Source organism: Porites lutea, chromosome 13 (assembly GCF_958299795.1).
Source record: "Porites lutea chromosome 13, jaPorLute2.1, whole genome shotgun sequence".
Classification (NCBI taxonomy): Eukaryota; Metazoa; Cnidaria; class Anthozoa; order Scleractinia; family Poritidae; genus Porites; species Porites lutea.
In genome coordinates this window covers 3,098,480-3,117,097 of record NC_133213.1, presented here as the reverse complement: position 1 = coordinate 3,117,097, position 18,618 = coordinate 3,098,480, and the positions used below count along the sequence as shown (strand labels likewise).

Sequence of the window (18,618 nt, the reverse complement as noted above, 5' to 3'; positions counted from 1 at the left end):
CGAATCTTTAGATGGGGAAGTTGTTTCTTCCACGGTCTGAGTGTTTTCTTTACTTCAGCTGTTGCGCATTGCATGTTCCCCACCAACTTCTTCTGTGCGGGTAAAAGGCGGAATGAGTTTGCGGAAGGGCATGTGGCATGGTTTGCGGAATGACATAATTATGCGGAATGTAATATGCAGAATGACTTAAAGAAATAAATTAAACTGAAAATTGCTCCCTTTTTTGCCACCAATCAATTCACAAGCAGCCGCTACGTTAATGTTGCGGGCTCGACTACGATGGCAATCAAAAAGCCAGGAAAGACTCCTTGGTTTCTCACGGTCTATTAGCTTTTTGCACAGCCACAAAAATTGTACTTGCCTTTATCAGTCAGGATGCTGGAAGCACCGATTCTACATAATAATTCTGGTTTATTAATAAAATCGTCGCGCTTAGAAATAAGCGAATTGCGAAATTATTTTACAAAAATATAGATATCAATTATAATAAAAAAAAAATAAATTTAAACTAATTATATCGTGTTCAAAATGGACTGGGCCTTACAATTATGAGAAGATATAATACAATAAATTCGATAAAAACCTAGAAGCTAGAAATATATATCAAGTTATACATTAAATTCCCATAAGTTCCTCAATTACATGCCATGAGCATAAAGGCACATCGCCGGATGGCCTGTCTTTGTTGCGAAGGGAGCGGCTGTGCGCCTGCAACCGAGTCGGTGGAACAAGAAGGTGAAGACGGGACTCGGGCTCTTTTATCTTTGTGAATAACTTGCTATACAACTCCACTCTTCTTGTGTGAAGTGGTACACACCCGGTAGTAGCTAAGGCCTCTTGGTAGTGCAGCGCAGGAAAGATGATGCGCAGCGCCCGTTTCTGCACTCCCTCGATGCTATCTGATAGTATGACGGGAAGGGCATTATGCCACACAGGACAACAGTATTCAAGGACAGACCTAATGAGCGCAAAAAATGAACCTTAAGTACGTCGGCAGGTGGTACTCCGCCGCATTTGAGGACACGTAGAATATGCAGCCTCTTTGACGCCTTAGCCACAACTTCATTAATGTGCAAATCCCATTTGAGATTACTTCGGATTGTAACGCCCAATACTTTATGAGCATCGACTAACTCAAGGGCCTTAGTGTCTATTGCCAAGGCTGATGGGAGATGGTCCACGACTCTACGAAAACGCAAAGTCACCTCCTTGCACTTTTTGGGGTTAAGAACCGTATTGTTTGTAGCAGCCCAAGTGCTGATGTTGTCAAGTTCAGATTAAAAAATTGACACCCTGCGTGCCGCTGCAAATTTTGATATAGTGATGTCATCTACATACTTCCAGTATGAGCAACGCCGGGAGGCCAATTTCACATCGTTAATCATTATTACGAAGAGTATAGGACCTAGTTTGGTCCCTTGAGGGACACCGGCACGTACTGGGAGCCAATTGGAGAGGGTCTGCCCTAGTTTAACACATTGCCACCGATCTGTTAGGAAACTGCAGATCCATGGTTTGATAGAGCGACGCCCCCCAAGTCAATTAGCTTCCTAATAACGATGTTATGGTCGATCCTGTCAAACGCCTTGCTAAAGTCAAGGAAGCAGGCTCTCAAATAACAACCAGGATTATCAAGCTCAGAGAGCCAGTTGTGGATGAGATCGAGTAGGCAGTAAGTGGTGGAGGATCCTGTAAGACTACCAAATTGGCGACTATCAATATGCTCGCCAACATCCTCGATCATCCAAGAGACCGTAAAATCTTCCAAGACCTTAGACAAAATAGGGGTTAAAGAGATAGGTCGGGTTTCGCTCTCACATAGAGGTTGTTTTACCTTCGCAATGGCTATGATGTTAGAACATTTCCACAGAATGGGGACTTCACCGGTAGAAAGCGATGTGTTAAAGATCACGAAAACATCACGAAAGTCGGCCATTGAGGAGGCTGTTTTGGAAGGTCGCACTGTCTTCTGCTTTAATTTTTTTCTACAAAAGATATTTGCACGATTAACGTCACTTTTTTTACCTTTATTTGCATTTGAAACCGTGTGAGAAGTGTTTCTTTTTCAGACGGTGGGTCGCGTGATTGTTCGTAACGTAATATTCAGAGATCGTAGGTATCTTGTATCTTGTTTTCTTGGCTGCGTGGTGAAGTTTCAGGCACGCGAAGCCAACAGCTGGCCGAGAAGCGCGAGCTCGAATCCTGGCAATCGAGTTTGTGTGCTTTTTTCTTTTTCTTTTCCTTCCACTTTTAGCATTTTTTCTCCTTTGCCTTTACCTATATTAAGTTAGTAAAGCCGGTTCGGGATCACAGTAACTATTAAAAAAAAATACATATTAATGACTTGGGTAGTTCAAACAAACAAGGGAGGTGCGAAGAGACGCGGAAAGGAGGCAGAGAGCAGTTCGCCGCTTCACTCGATTTGTGGATTACGGATTAACGTTTGACTCGAGGCGTTCATTTAGTCTCGAATATGATCTGATTCCTTCACCGTATTAAAAATCCCGAGAATTGTTGCTAGTCCGACTTCACGTTCAGCGAACGCTTTTTACCCTCTAACGTTACCATAAAGAGTGACCCTTGATTTAAGTTTAGCCGAGTAGTGCAGGTTATATACGCCTAAAAACCCATACAGATTTGCAACACAGTACGTCTGCACGTATTTAGGAGGCTTATTTCTTTATTTCATTTGGGACTACTGAATCTGCCATTTCCTAACAGCCTCGATCCCAGGGTCCTCTCTCTTCCTTTCTATTTTACCTAGTCCGCCGTTACGACGTTTTTCTATGAAATGAGGAGAGTAAAAACTCAATAGAAGACTGTTTAAACTTGACACGTTTTCATACTTTTACTGCGCTTCACTGGAAAAGAGACGTGAGTAAAGAACCGTTTCAGTTTATTTTGGAAACCAGTTATGGATGATTTATCAAGTATATATATGTGTATCAGCTGTGTTTTAGCCTTGCTTTAACAGCAGTAATAAATGGACCTGCAAATCGATTGCTCGCTCAAATGGGCGTCAAAAAACGGGCGGCAGAGACGCGCGCATGCTTTCCTGTAGAATGTTTTTTCTTTGCGCCATTTTCCATAAATTAAATTCCGCATAATTATGACATTCCGCAAGCCATGCAACATGCCATTCCTCAAACTCATTCCGCCTTTTAGCCTCACCGTTTTGAAATCGCCGTTGAATTCAAATCGCGAGCTTTTGGTTTCAGGGTTGTTAAAGTGAAATTCAAGACAAACCGCATAAAATAAAGCACTGTGTAATTTACGGAAAACGCGCCGACACAAACTTCGTTTTTGCATTGTTAAACATTTCACTTTGCTCCGCAGCAGATTCAAGAACAGAAAAGGTCACTTTTTTTCTCTGATTGAATTTCCATTTGCAGTTTACAAATAAAAGTTTGAGTTCTGTATGCAGTAATTTTGGGCAAGAACTGATCTTTGATTTTATCACTGAGAGAGACTGGAGAGAGGAGAAATAGTAACCCTTGGGGGGGGGGGGGGGGCCTTGGGGAAGGCTTTATGCGAAAGAAGACGTGAGCGAGGTTGAGGAAAAAAAAGAGAAAAATTAATTGAGGCACAAGACAAACGGAGTAAGAGAAACCCTACTAACTCATACTGACTAGTTCGCAAATTTAGCTTGAAGAAAAACGCAAGATAAAGATTAATTATGGTCTATGCATTTATTAGTTATTTTACTTGTCGGTTTATTCAATCAGTTCATTTGACGCTTTATTTATGTATTTAATTATGTATTTTATTTATTTATTTATTTATTTATTTATTTAACTATTCGTTTATTTATCATCAGTGTTTCATTGTGTTCACTGAATGCTTTAATTATCCTTTCCATTTAAGACGAAATTAAGCCAAAATTTTTAATTCCACTTTTATGCTTATGGACAAATAGTACCACGTGCAACAAGCTTCATATCATCGTAACATCATAGAATCACAACTAATCCCTGAGGGGTACTCCCTCAAAGTTACAATGGGGGCGTACCGGTGAGTCTTTGAGACTCTGTATTGGACCTGTTCCAGACCAAAAGAGTTATGAATTTGCGACCCTGTTTCAGGTAGTACCATTGTGAAAATAGGGATCCTAGCTGTTCCTGTGGGCGACTTAGCATTGCAGTGTTCAGCTTGCAGAATTTAATATGAAAGTTTTACGCTAAATAGAATCTTGTGAAAAGGGGGATTAAAATGAAAATTATAGCCCAACAGGTTCTTAAATTGTAGGTTTTTTATTCGTGGCTTTTTGCTGTACTATCACGGATAAATTTAGTATCTTTTTCTAGGTCACTTATTGAGCCTACCACCTCTGATATTGGCTCACCAAAGTTACGAGCAGGATTTTTAGGATATCGTGTCACAACATAATTGACCCCATAATATCTAAACTTATAGCCGATAAGAATAATAGCTTGTAAAAGTTTAGGATTTCAAAGTAAATATGTATTTAGCTACATCTGCATCTTAGCTTGATGTTTAACTGTGTATAAACAAAAGTGATGGTGATGATGGTGATGATGATGATGATGATGATGATGATGATGATGATGACAGCTTCCACCCACTTTGAATCAGGAATCGGGAATCTAGCTAATTTGCGGTTATGGCAATGGACTAGTAAGCGAAGTTTCTGGCCTAACGAGGAGCAACGACTATGACAATAACATCCGGAAACTCTTTCCAGAAATAGTTGTTCACAGGAATAGAATGTGCCGTACTAAGTTCTGGTCCAACCGAATGTTTGCCAAGCCACCAGCCTTTTGTCCCTGTTTTTCTTTTAACGACGTGTATTGAGGCGAAAGTTAAGCCACGTGTATCAAAATTACTCTCAATACTATCACGGACGTCTTTAGCATCGTTTTGACTTATTGAGCCTACCACCTCTGATATTGGGACACCAAGAGTGCGAGCAGGATTTTTAGGATATCGTGTAACAACATAATTAACCCCATAATATCTAAACTTATAGCCGATACGAAAACCAACAAAAGCGTGTTTATCATAACCCGTGATATCGTCATACACGGTAACCACCCAATATTGAGTGGGATAACTTTCTACCATTTTATCCCTCAGAAAAACGGCCAACTCTTTATGGCTTTTCTTGCTGTTATCCTTGACAAGTTGCTCGAGTTCAACTTCGAAGAGAGTCTCTGAAAAAAAAAACGACTTATGTAAACAATAAGATAGATTTAGCTAAGATTAAAGGTGAAGTTCTCGTTAATAATAAAGTTAAAATTAACTTCAAACAATAATGTTGTAACCATTGCAAAGAAATGCACTTGGAGTTGAGCCTGCGATCTTAGTAACTTGTCAGTGGAGAACTTAGATAACACGCAACCTCGATGGTTTGACACTTGAGCCCGCGATACGGTCATGTGATACCCGTTTTGACACCTGTGAAGTGCCCACAACATGGAAGTGCAATATCAGGTTGCAGGCTCCCACACTGGCTAAAAAGTGTGACATTTCACATTGGCTGCTCTGTGGTGCGGACGACGGACAGACGTCCTATCACACGACTACCAAAATTTCTCGGATGGATAGATAACCAAATTTTCGTGGCTATGGGTCTCCGCTTTCAACATAGAAAATAGAACTTCTTCCATCATAAATAAAAAAATTGTACCTCTACCTTAAGCTTGCTTTAGCTTTTTACTCATGTCTCTCATTTTCAATTAGATGATTTCGTTTATAATTTCTTGTACGCATTTCCTGCCACCAGGGAAATCAAACATAACTATGTCTTTCGTGGCCACGCGTTTTTGTTTTTATGCAAATGATTAATACATTGTTCACGACGCGCAAGTAATGTGTTTCGGGCGAAAGGCGGTGTACACCATTCTGTTATACTTAATCACCAGGGTTCAATTTAATAAAACTTTTAAAAGTGTAATTTACAAGTGTACCTATTTTTTCAGACCCTTTAAAAATATGTACACTTGTAAATGACATTTGTTAATGAGGTTTTATTAAACTATCTCCGGGCCTGTCGACTATCAACAATACCAAACTGATGAAATCTGCTAATAAGTGAACCATCACTTGAACAGGATTCATGCGGCGATACATCAATTCCTTTTTAGACTCGCCATCTTTAAAACTATATTATCTGTATCCCTAAGCTATTCTGTTTGTAACATATGACTGTAAACAAGTTTGTAACCGGATTGTCACCGTAAATCCTCTTTTAAGACCTCCGGGGCCTTCATTATTTCAAACACTTTTGAAGATGGTATCAGTTCTTCCTTACGAACTAGAATATAAACTAGAAAAGCTCAACTACAAGAAGTTGAAGGTCATATAGACGAGATACCAAAAATAACACAATTTCGAACTTCCAGTTGGTGAATAAATCATCCTGGATCAATCCACACGAAGTTTTACAGTCGTGATTCTCTGATTGATTAATACAGTCTATCAGTTATTGGTGATTGCAAAGGAAAAATAAGGGGGAGAGGAGGGGAAAGGGTGGTGTAGAATAGATCAGAGGGGGGCTTATGAGAGAGAAGGAGCTTATTTGAGAGGGTAGAGGCTTAAAAGAGGATTTTTTAAAGATATCCTGAATGTGATATAGCTCGTTTTCACACGCGTGTCCAGCTGTTAATGCAAATTTCTTGCAACAAAACAAAACGTCTACGTGATATGAACGGTTCAACCCCCGCAGGACTGATTTTTCGGTTACACCAACATGGCTGCCGTTTCCTTGGTTTGGTACACCATTGTAACCACCGTTATGTGAGACCGATCTATGAATTTACTATGCTCATGAGAAATTAATTGACACACACCTATATCTTTACATTGGGAAGAAGCCGGCTTTGCATCTTGATTTTTCCACACACCTCCTTTGCAAAAAATCTTAGAGTCACCTTGAAGTTTGTAATCGTCGTCACAATGAACTGTGCATGTGTCATCTTCATAACTACCTGTACATTCTGTATAACCATGAGGAACTGGGAAACTGTTAGTACACTTCTGCCTGCATCTTACCATAGTGTTACACTGTCGTCTGCTTTCTATTAATTCACAAATGCTCGTTTCACTGCAACATGTGGATAGTAATGCATTTTATTATTCATTCAAAAAATTTAACCGTTCCTTATTCCCCAGCTAATTCTTTATAACCAACTGGTGCTAAACATAATGGGAAGATGTGAGCAATTCAAAATTAACTCCATCAAATCGATGGTATAAATTATGATGATCGATCAACCTCGGCAGGCTTAGCAGCCTAGGTGTTTATTTCTTAGTGAACTGTAAAAGAACATGGCATTCACGGCTATCCGAAGACGAAATAGCTAAATACTTACTACCCGCTAGAATCAATAAATTTCTATCAATACCTTACTCGTTTCAGAAAAGAAAGTCTTACTATGTCTTGCACTTGCAAAAGTTTACTAATCAGTTACTATTTACTTACGATGAACAAACTAGTGTGTGGTCTGTCCATCCAGTGCTGATGCCAACAACGGCAGACTTGTAGTTAAATCCAAGTGACTCGCATATCTCCGTGCTTGCAAACTGACTTGCCGTCGTTCCAATTTCTGTGACACATATTCCCTCCCAAGTACCATCGTCAGTTAATTGCTCAACTTTCCCTTCATAGATGGTTGGCTTCGGCTGCGTCAAACGTAGCCTGGAGCAGTCTACTCGAACTTGGGAGCTAGTTGAGCTGTGCGTTACTTGCTGAGGATTGTCTATACCTGCACTTTTGCAGGAAAGATGTAAAATGTCTTGTGATGGGGTAGACGAAGCATTTTTCCAATAGTCACTATGCCATAGCTGAAGCAATCCACTTTTTTTATTCCACTGAGCCACCACACTGGTAAGCCTAGCAGTGGGTTCGCAGATGTCTTCCACATAACCAATCCACTTTCCATCGCTGCACACTCGTCCGCCTTGTGGTATCTCCCAGTCACTTTCCCATCGAGGACGGTACGTTTTACCATGAAACACATGACTTGGTAGGTATAAGTTGGCACATTCAAGCTTAACACAATAGCCTTCAAGGGGACTATCCATTGTTCCATACGTCTTCGAATGCTTGATATAATCACAGGGAATATACGATCCATACTCAACAGCTGGCGGTTTTGGGCAACTTAGCAGTTGACAATTAGGAAATTCTCCATCCCAAGCACCATTTACGCACGTTCGCTCCTTTGTTCCCTTCAGCAAGAATCCTTTGTGACAAACGAAATAAGCTTTTGATCCTTCTTCGTGTCCATCTGTTGAAACTGATCCATTAGTCGGCTTCGTAGGGACAGGGCATTGTTTAATTTTCTCACAAACCGGTAGGGAGGGGATCCATTCTTGATCTAAGCATGTTGTATTCGTTACAGAGTTGGTGTTATAAATGTTATATCCGACATCACATTTTACACTAGCAACTGTGCCATGAGGAGGGGCTGATGCCGAGGTAGAAGGAGTGTATTTAACAACAGAGTGTGGAACGTTTACCGAGGGACATGACCTTTCGCGTCCGTAGGTTATAAGCGTCTGAGAAACTGCAACTGTCGCGTCGCACTTAGTTAATGCCAAAGCGAAGACGTAGTGGGAGGCTGGGTCAAGAGATGAAACACTAAATGATGTTTGGTGATCAACCTGAGTTTCCTTCAAAGTTTCTGGTGCCAGCTGTTTGAAATGTACCACAAAAAGCTTAGTTTCTGAATATACCAAAACGTTGTCTGTTGACTTCCATGACAAGCTTACGTCCGTGGCGTTACCAGAAACAACACGCAAGTCAGTTTTTTCTTCGATGAAGCTGGTACTACTTCCGAGCATCTCCAGTTCTTCAGCAATAGCGGATAGAGCAAAATCTTCCCACAGAGTGTTACTGAATAGCACTGTAAGGTGTCTGTATTTTGCATCCACATACCAGTTTCTGATAATCACTGCTAAAGGATCGTCGTCAAATATTGCTGATCCCAGGTTAGATTTATCAATTTGAAGATGTAAATCGTCTCCAATTAAGAAAATACACACGTCTGTGGAATTCAAATGAACCAAGGAAAGCGTGTCTTCAATTTCATCGTCAGCGTAGTTATCGATTATTTTTAACCCAGAAGCCTTATAGAGTAAGTACAAATCTTTTCCTTCTCCGCCAACAAGTTCATCAACCCCGCCATGAGGAGTTAGTGTATCGTCTCCTTCTAATCCATAGAGCTTGTTATCGAAATCAGATCCAGTCAAAAGATCATTGTGGATGGTTCCATATACGTTTTCGACGCTCTTATAGATATCTCCTTCGGCATCAACTCCTTTTCCAAAGCCAATATAGAGATCAACGGTGACTCCCTTGCGAAGAAAGCCATCCCCTTTAAACGCAAGTGTATCAATACCATTACCACCATCAATAATGTCTGATCCGTCTCCAGCATAAATGTAGTCATCCCCAGTGTCACCATAGATGACGTCATCGCCATCTCCACCAAAAATGATATCATTACCAGCCCCGCCATAAATGGTGTCGTTACCCTGTCTTGCTTCAAAAATTGTTCCTGTTTCTCCTCCACTAAGAACGTCAGCCTGAGCACCACCTTCAATTTGCCTTGTTGTATTACTACCTGTCAGATTGTTGGGTGAGGTAAGCGATCCCAACAAATCTTCGGCTTCGGCGATTATAGCATTCCTTTGAGGATCGATGTTTTGCGGTGAATCGACGATTCTACGGTCGACGGCGATGACCTTTTTGTACGGGTATTGTTTGCTAATATTAAAGATTACTTTGTCTGCAGATATAATCTGAAGATGCTGATACTTCACACCACGGAAGTAGTCCAGAATTTGAACACTGAGGGAGCTAGGTCGCGACTTTGATGCAAGAATGGCGTCATCGGGGCCATGGAAATAAACAATGATATCTTCAAATTCCATTCCCAGCTGAAGCGTATCTACTTTGTCGTCATCTGCATAGTTGTTGACTTCATTAAACTCCCCATATCCGTGATTTAATACGTAGGTATCAGATCCATTCCTTCCTTCCAGGTGCTGATAATTATAACCATTGCCTGAACCCGGATCAATGTAATTGTTAAGTTGGTTACCATAGATTTTGTAACTACAGTGACTTGATTTCAATTCAAAACGGACCATGCTTTTCCAAGGATCAACGTCAAGATTATATGTTATCACCCCCTTCGCACAGCTTTCCTGCGTGCATTGGCATTCAGTGGGATCCTTGGACACTTCATATGGCTCAAGTTTCACCCTTGTACTGTCGTTTATTCTCAGTGTTATTCCATCAATAGTTCGTATTCCAAGATGCTGGTAGTCAGCTGAGTTAAACCAATCGCGAAGTACCAAAGTAGGTGTCACGTGCTTTGAGGTAACCTTCAAATCTTTGCTATCCTTTTGCACGGCTAAGTTCAGGAACGTTTCCTCTAGGTACACTAAATCTGCTTTTTGGCGACTGTCAAAATTGTTGATTGTTGCTTTTTGGCATGTTTTCTTCACGACATAATTGTCAGTACCTTCACCACCCTCAAGATAATCTTCTCCTCCAGTGCAGCTTAAAAAATTAGTCTGTGCATTTCCTACTATGTGGTCATCATGTGGGGAATCGGATACTGTGGCAACGTTGATGTAACCAGTTGGTTTGATGCACTTGGGACTCGTCGTTGTATCCGACAAATCAACACAAATTCCGACTTCGGACGTTTTGTAATCCAACATCATTGGCTCTTTGGATACAGTTCCGTCTGCGCTGATAGACACTTTGAAGACAACATGATCTTTAGAGGTAAATAGTATATGTCTGTACTGTTCTCCTAAGGTCCACTTTGTTATTGAAAAGCACGAAGTTTCCGCATTGTTCCTATCTGATACAGAGAGGCTGGTACCCTTTGTTTTAACTTCTATCATCTCAAAGGGCACATCAAATACTGCAACATCAGTAGTGTTTAAATAATCATCTGCGTTATTGTCAATAACATCGGGGCCTTCATTTGCCCGTATGATATAGGTATACTCATCCTTTCCTCCAGACAAGTGGTCAGCTCCAAGGCTTCCATCCAGGATATTATTGATGTCATTACCGACAATAACATCAGAGTATTCTGATCCTGATACTTGTTTTACTTGACTGTATTTAATATCATGAAGTGATACTGTTTGAGCTGCTTTTGCTGCGCCTAGGTCCAAAGCTACCGCCACGCACTGAACAGAGTTAATCGGGCCACTGTTTACTGTTTGTTTGGGGACGAAAATGACTCCGTCCTGGCTTCGAAATGAGACGTGACGGTAATACGTCGGATCACCTGGAATAAACCAGTTCTTTATACGAATGTGATGACTCTTGGAATAAGTGACGTCAAGATCAACCCCACTCTGTTTACATCGGATATTATCAAAGTTGACGTTGATGACAATGATATCGCGCATGTTATCTTCAGCAAAATTGTCGATGACTGTTCTTCCGCCATCTGATTGGATGATGAACAGGTCACTTCCTGATCCTCCGGTGACAGAGGACATTTCCGGTCCGAGGTAAAAGGTGTCTTTGCCACCTCGCCCATACAGATTGTAATGGTAATTCCCAGTGACAAACTTCAAATTTAGACTTCCAAAGTTACATTCCTCTTCTCCTTTCTTTTTCCCAGGTGGTTTTGTTGTTGGCTTTGGTTTTTGCACGGCATAAAATGTGTTGTCCTTGGAATTTCCATAGTAAGTTCCGTAAACGGATTTCCCGTGGAGACTTTCGCCACAAATGACATTGTATGTCTTAACTGGAATAACAAACCAAAGCTTGGCGGTTTCTTGCTTGTATTCGAAAGTCCGGGCCTCCCCTATTCCGAGTACGATATCTTTAAGATTGGGATCAACTGTAAATGTCTTGCGTATTGTTTCATGACTGCCGCTGACATCCCCTATTTCTATAGTAGCACGATTATTATCATGAAGCCTGAAGTTGATGTAGCCGCCAAAGCTGGAAAGTGTTCCTTGTGTGAAATCAATTGTATCCCCACCCCCTTCTTTTTCCCCAACAATCTTGTAATAGTTATCTGGGTTTTTCAAATCCTGAATGAGCTTTTTGTCATTTTGTTCCTGCTCCCTATAGGTCTCCATCTGCCTTCTTAAGCCACCAGTTAAGAAATCTGCGGCTCCATCTAGGAATCCTTTTACTAGAGCTCCAAGAAACTCCAATCCGGCCCATGGGCTTTTCCAATTAATCTTCTCTATCTCCGCCATAATATCAATATAGAAATCATCAATAGCCATTCGTATTATTGACAGTACAATCACAAGAGGCTCAGTAACAACTTCTGCTAAAGGACAAAATGTTCCTACCAGGTTCAGTACCGTCGTGCTCACGTCCAGTGCTAAATCTATTACACGAAGAGGCAACAGTTTGAGGTCCTCAGGGTTATTAAGATCTAAGTTGGCCAACTCTTCTATGTCCTGTTCAATAAAGTAGATATCAAATGCAAGTCCTACCCCGGGAACTGCACCAAGCAACTGTCCAACTCCCCTCTCTGCGAACCTTTCCACCTTAGTGGTTAACCTCTCCAATCCTTTCTCTAAGTTTAGGCCTTTCGCCAACCCTTTAGCTGCACTACCTAGCACTCGCTGACCAACTTTAGAGGCTATCTCATTGAGACCAGTTATACCTCCAAGTGTGTGAGCGGACTGGGCGACAGTCATGGCACCTCTAAAGTTTTCACCTTCCCCAAAGTATCTTCCAGCGGCAAGAACGGAGAATATCAGACCATGAACTGCTAAACCTCTATTTATCTTGGCGTAGGTCTCACTCATACCAGCTCGTCGAGAATTTGATAGGTTGTCTTTAATAAGTTTGGGAGTAGCCAACTCTTCAGGGCTTATTTGCAACTGAACATGCTGTCGTTGGTTTGCATCACGACGGTCTACAACGTCAAACTCAACCCGGTCCTCAGTAATTTTGATAGACTTCTCATCAATAGTAGCAGAATTTCTATTCTTTAGTGAGCAAGCATTGCGTTTTCTTCGACGCCGTGTGCACTCTTCTTCGACTTTGTTGTCGAGAAGACTTAAATCGTGTTCTTCAGCGGAACGTTGGCGAATAAGATGTGAAGGAACTAGTTCACTTCCTTTTGCATGTATCAGTTTTCGCCCTTCCTGCGTTCCACCTTTCTTTCTTACTGGGAAATTTTGTTCGCTAAACACTTTATCTATTTTACTACCAGGTCCAACGTTTTTGAGCATGCCTTCGACAACATCGTCCATTGCTGGACTTCGCCCAGCTTTTCCTTTTAAGTCTGCAAGTTTAGGAATATCTTTACTTTCTGGGAATCTCTTTTGTTCCTCTATCGTTTTTTCTAGCTCTGTAAAGAAGGTGTCTTTAAACTCATCGGTAGGTTGAGCCGCCTCTGCAACCATGGAAATGATCATAAATTCTACGGTAGCTCGAACAGTGTCAGCAGACTGTCGATCTGTGCTTTCCCCCGGAATTTTCAGATCTGCTGAGAAATCAGGTTGACTGTTGAGTTTGCTGTCGATGGCATTGAGCATAGCTTTGGCTAGCTTCTCGTGGTCAGGAAATTTAGCAAGAACTTCGTCTACCATAGTATCGTAATCAGGTGCCCACAGATTACCTCTTGTGCCTCTTTTCGTAGTGCCAGGCCAATCATCATTGGCAGTATAAACCAAAACTTGGTTTACACCCAAAGGTGCTTTTCTCAAACGGAATCTCCTTGTTTTTCCCCCAATTTGGACTTCGAGTCTTGTTTGTTTTCCTCCCTGGCTTTCGTACAATTCAGGATAAAATTGTAGTAGTTTAAATATTTCTCTAAGGGATACCTTATCGGTTTCGTGAATTGTCACCTTTAAATATTCCTTTTTATCCGTTCCCATTTCATTTTCTTCGATTATAACCTTTTGAGTCTTCAAATTTTCCCATTCCTCAACAGCCTCCGTACTAGTTTTAAGCATGCTCTGGGTGAACTCAAATTTTAGTTTCGTTTCTTCTTCATCCGCAATCTCGTTGCTTTGCTTTTCTCTAACCTGCTGCATTTTCAAACCAATACCTTCGTTTGTCTTCTGAAGCCATTCGGGAGGATTTAATTCCTCTAAAGTGAGCCTTTTTATGACAATTGCAGCCAAAAGTTCTCTGCCTGCTTGAAAAGCCTTCTCCATCTCCTGCGGGGTTACTGTACCTTTTGGATCACGATTTTGTAATTCTGTCTTAAAATCTGGCTGACTGCTTAATCGCTCATCTAATGCCTTTAAAAAGGCATCTGTTATCGTTTCAATTACAAAGGGATGCTTCGATGTGGTGTCAGAAAGAAATTTAACTGTCTCCTGAAGATTAGACAGATCTATTTCAACACTCCCTCCTTCACGTACAACTTCTAGTGAAAACGTCCCGTCTTCTTTATTTTTGAACTTAAATTTTTCAATTTGTTCTCCAATTGGTATTTCGAATTCTGTGGCGTATTCAGTTTCTTGCTCGTATAGAACGGGGTAATAGCGCATAAAGTTAAACGCTTGTTTCAAAGAAATTTGATCACTTGATTCAAATTTAACGAGTTTTCCTCTTCCGGGTCTATCCGTTTCTGTTATAGTCTTTGGTGAAGCGGTTTTTAATTCTTTATAGCCTTTCCTCACGAAATGTCTAACCACCGCTCTGTCGAGTGCTTTTTGAACCATCACTCTTTTGGGATCCATATTGGCTTGAGGTCCCCCCACAGTTGCTCTAGCACAAATGATAGCGTTCGTGAAGAAGAAAGCAGCTGAATAGAACAAGGCCACCACACCAACTTCCATACTCTACAGAGGCTTAGTTTGAAAACCTAGACAAAGAACAAAACGTAATTAGCTTTCAGAAAAAAATATATCAGCAAGGGTATAAGAGAAAGCATGATACTGTAAAAAGAGGATTGCTTTGACTATCTGGGACAATGGGTCAGACCTGGGGCCCGTTTCTCGTAAGTCCCGGAAACTTTTAGGGCCCGAAGACAAATATTTAAGTCGAAATATAAAGGATGAGCGCGCGGGTCCTGGCTAGCAAACTACTCCATTTTGTTTCATTAACTGATAGTTTTATCAAGTTAGATGTAAACCTATTGAAACCTCGATCTTTAATGTAAACGGCAACAGCTTACCGGGCCCGTCAATTATCGGGACTTTCGAGAAACGGGCCCATGAACCGGAGAGCTTACTTTAAAACAGGAAAAATATCACACCGTTAGCAGTAATATTTTGTGAGCTTTTCTTCTCGTACGTTTTGTGGAATATTTGAAAGAGAAACTAAGAGAAAAGAACATGAATTAAAACGTAGGGCTCAATTTTGGTTACGAATGCTGAAATAATAACACTTGCTTTATTTTTAACAGGTAACATTCTAATACGATTAAAGAAGAGGTAGCAACTGTGAAAATTCCTGTTTAGTATAACCGAGTTTTGAAAGGCGAATCACATCTTGGATAGACTAAGTTTTCAACAGTTTATAACAGAATGATCAGTGTTAACTGTCTTCTTTATGTTGATTTACACATTATTAATTCATTTTCAATCCAAATATGAGCATTGAATGCGAAAAACTTACTACACCATAACCCACTTCTATGGTGGGGGGGGGGGGGGGGGGTCTTCTATTGCTGTGAAATTTCCTATGTTTAGTGGAAAACATATTAATTTGAGGAAGGTAACTAAGGTAACTAATTTGAGGAAGGTAACTAAATTATTGACTATAATAATGTCTCACTGACCTTCATCAGAAGCAGTTGTCTCGTATTTTATGGCTGATACTCTATTGCGAAAATCCCACACCCGACGTCGTGCTTTTTTTTGCAAAAATAATGTTGAGCTCTTCAAATTTTGGAGTCATGTACTATTGATGCACTTTTCCTTCGTGAACTTGTTATTTTCATAGATATTACAATTATTTGCAGCATTCTAAATAATAATACATATTTTCAATCTTTTAAGCCCCACTATCCACACATAGAGTTTCCAGACCGACAATCTGCACATTTCCTTAAAAAAATGTGTTGAGATTAATTGATATTAAATGATCATAGCAATTTCTCTTTTGTGAACATTTTTAATTCTCATAACCTTTAATAATGACTGTGTACTGATGTTGGTAGGAGAAAATTGATGTTGGTCACTCTTGGAACACACATGGTTAATAATGTTTGGTTCAGTTGTTTTATTGCATCCGTAAAACAACGGTTGACTTCATCGACATTACCTGAAGCAGTGCATGCAGTTAAGGTCAGGCTACCTGCAGCTAAGACAGTGGAAGTTGTTATATAGAATAGATGTGACAATCCTCTTTATATTTAATGGAACAAACTATCATGATTCAGGGGCACTCAACCACCGTTTTCTGAGAAATGATCTGAAATGCCTCGTTATGCATCCTGGAGTGCTTTAAAAGAAATATAAATGGATAATTCGCATCGCTAAAAAAATTTGATCTGTTCGGTCGTCCTAGGAGTGGTTTGAACCTGTCGAATTTTTAAAAATTGTTTACCATTTCGTTACTCCAAAGAACTGAATAAAAGAACTACTTGGAATTAACAGCGTTTACCTCAGATCGTTTCATCCATTTTAAACTTATCCTATCACATCACGGCCTGACCTAGTGGTTTTATCAAACTGCTTTGCCCATGGAAAATTCTTTTTTTGCAATGAATTGTTTAAATGTAGGTTTGCCCATGAATATTTACAGAGAAACTAACAGTTGGTAGATTTCTTCAATTCTGCTTTAGTTTGCCGGCTTCGAGAAAAGCTACCAAAAGAAGCAAGCAAATAAAGAACACGACAGAGAATGGAGAGATTAAGAGTCACGTTTACGGCAAACAGCAAACTTCAGATTCAAGTTGAGAATTTCTCGGAGAAAATAACCAGAAAAACTGTCCTGGACAATTCTTATGAATAAAAGTGGCGTGAAACTACTCATTTCTGTGTAGTAATAAACAATAAACGACAATTTGTATGGGTAATAGCATGATTTGTAGTGATATTTATGCCAAATATCACATACAAAAAATGCTATTATTTGTTTATACTGCTACCCGCAAAAGGTTTGTAATGTTCACATGTAGGTATTTCAAATTAAGCTGAAATGCCACTGCTCTAAGCTAATCAAATTGCAGAAATTTCTCATGTAGTAGTAGAAAGGGGGGAAACGATCTAAACTTGGTCATGCCGGGTACAGATTCACGTTTGCCGTTTGCCGTAAACGTGAATCTTAGTCTCTCTAATGTACATTGGAGGTATCTATGTTACTGAGTAACATTATCAGTCAGTGATTGATACAAGACCTCCCGTGACAGTAACAGGTTTGTTGAGTCTTTTCTTACCAAGCACTAAAACAGGTAAATAATGTTAATTGTGAAGGAAGCCACAAAGTTAATTTTATCTGAAGGTTAATCGAAATGGGTAATTTAGAAGAGAGAAAAAAGAGAGAGTGCACAGAACCAAAAAAAATCATAATTAGCTTCTTGTAGAATAGAAGACTCAATCTGACACGTAAGCAAACAAGCTAATGACTATTCGTCAAAGGAACAATTGAAATTATCCGTTTACTGTCGCCGTGATAAAAGAAATTCCTATCCCACTTACCGTCGCAGGCTTCAAACTGTGTTAGGTACTAGTGAACAAATTAAATATTTTGATACGGTTAATGCGCTCTCATCTCTTATATCAAGAGAAAAAAAAGTGAATTCCACATACAGCGGCCCCGCGTGAAAACAGACTGAGAACAGGTCTACATCAGGTTAAGTTAAAGCGCGAAGGAAAGAAACGCAGCAGGGGAGAACATTGCGTCCAACTTTAAGTCATTCTTAAAATACTCTAAGGCCACAGGTGGTTGTGATCCCGAGGGGAGGGGGGTACTCCAAAACGTTTTGTGCGGGGAGGCGCCGCCCCGAGGTCCGACCTCTTATCCCCTTTTTCAAAATATATACCTTTTTTAACAAAAAAAAAAGGTAACCCTTTTGTTGACAAATGGTACCCTTTTCACATACCTTGTTTAGAACTTTGCATTGCATCCCTTTGCACTCCTTTAAACTCACTGTCATTTAAATAGGAATCAGTCACAAAAATAGAACGTTTTCTCGACTTTGTAACGCCTTAAAATGCGCGCATCTGTTAGCCCTTTCACAGACCCAAATCAGAGATTTCCCCACGCATACTTCAACGAGTAACTTCCCTACCCTTTTACGCACCTGAAGCCTGAAAAAGGTACCCCTTTCGGGCGGAGCCTCCCCGTATAGGCCATTATAGAGAGTACCCCCTGTTGTGATCCACCTGGTGATTACCCGTCTGGTAATACGTAAAATACGTGAAGCTTTAGGATTCCCGGCGTGATGCCAGCACAGTCGAACCTCCAGTAAGGGAGCACCCAAAATGAGAAGATTTAGTGCATGGTCTCTCCACTACAGTTGCAAGAAGAGGACCGCACACATATACAGTTTGTTAGAGAATTCAGTGCTTTTACTTACTCAAAATTTGTGATATATTTACGAGTAGTTTCATGTTGTAACTAAAATTACATCGCATTCTCTTAGTAGTGTAGGCAACGAGCATAGAGATTAAACTAAAGTGGTCGTTTACAGGAAGACAACAATGAGAAATTTTAAGGCTGTCATGCAAAAAAGTGGTCGCGGT

At 40.4% G+C, this 18,618-nt stretch overlaps 2 protein-coding genes across 2 annotated transcripts; both read right to left on the bottom strand.

The window, feature by feature from the left end:
* Positions 1 to 4,653: 4,653 nt before the first annotated feature.
* On the bottom strand, positions 4,654 to 7,014 carry LOC140923600 (uncharacterized). Its single transcript, XM_073373673.1, has 2 exons — positions 6,810 to 7,014; positions 4,654 to 5,171 (listed from the first exon to the last, which is right to left on the bottom strand). Exons 1-2 carry the CDS (start codon positions 7,012 to 7,014, stop codon positions 4,654 to 4,656), a joined length of 723 nt encoding a protein of 240 aa, XP_073229774.1.
* A 423-nt stretch (positions 7,015 to 7,437) lies between these two features.
* LOC140923599 (uncharacterized) lies at positions 7,438 to 14,763 on the bottom strand. Its single transcript, XM_073373672.1, has one exon. It carries the CDS (start codon positions 14,761 to 14,763, stop codon positions 7,438 to 7,440), a length of 7,326 nt encoding a protein of 2,441 aa, XP_073229773.1.
* Positions 14,764 to 18,618: the final 3,855 nt, after the last annotated feature.

Coding starts and splice junctions, on each gene's coding strand:
- LOC140923600 (XM_073373673.1), bottom strand. CDS start 7,014: ATGGTAAGATGCAGGCAGAAGTGTACTAACAGTTTCCCAGTTCCTCAT. Junction 5,172..6,809: donor TTCCCAATGTAAAGATATAG/GTGTGTGTCAAT, acceptor TTTTTTTTTCAG/AGACTCTCTTCGAAGTTGAA.
- LOC140923599 (XM_073373672.1), bottom strand. CDS start 14,763: ATGGAAGTTGGTGTGGTGGCCTTGTTCTATTCAGCTGCTTTCTTCTTC.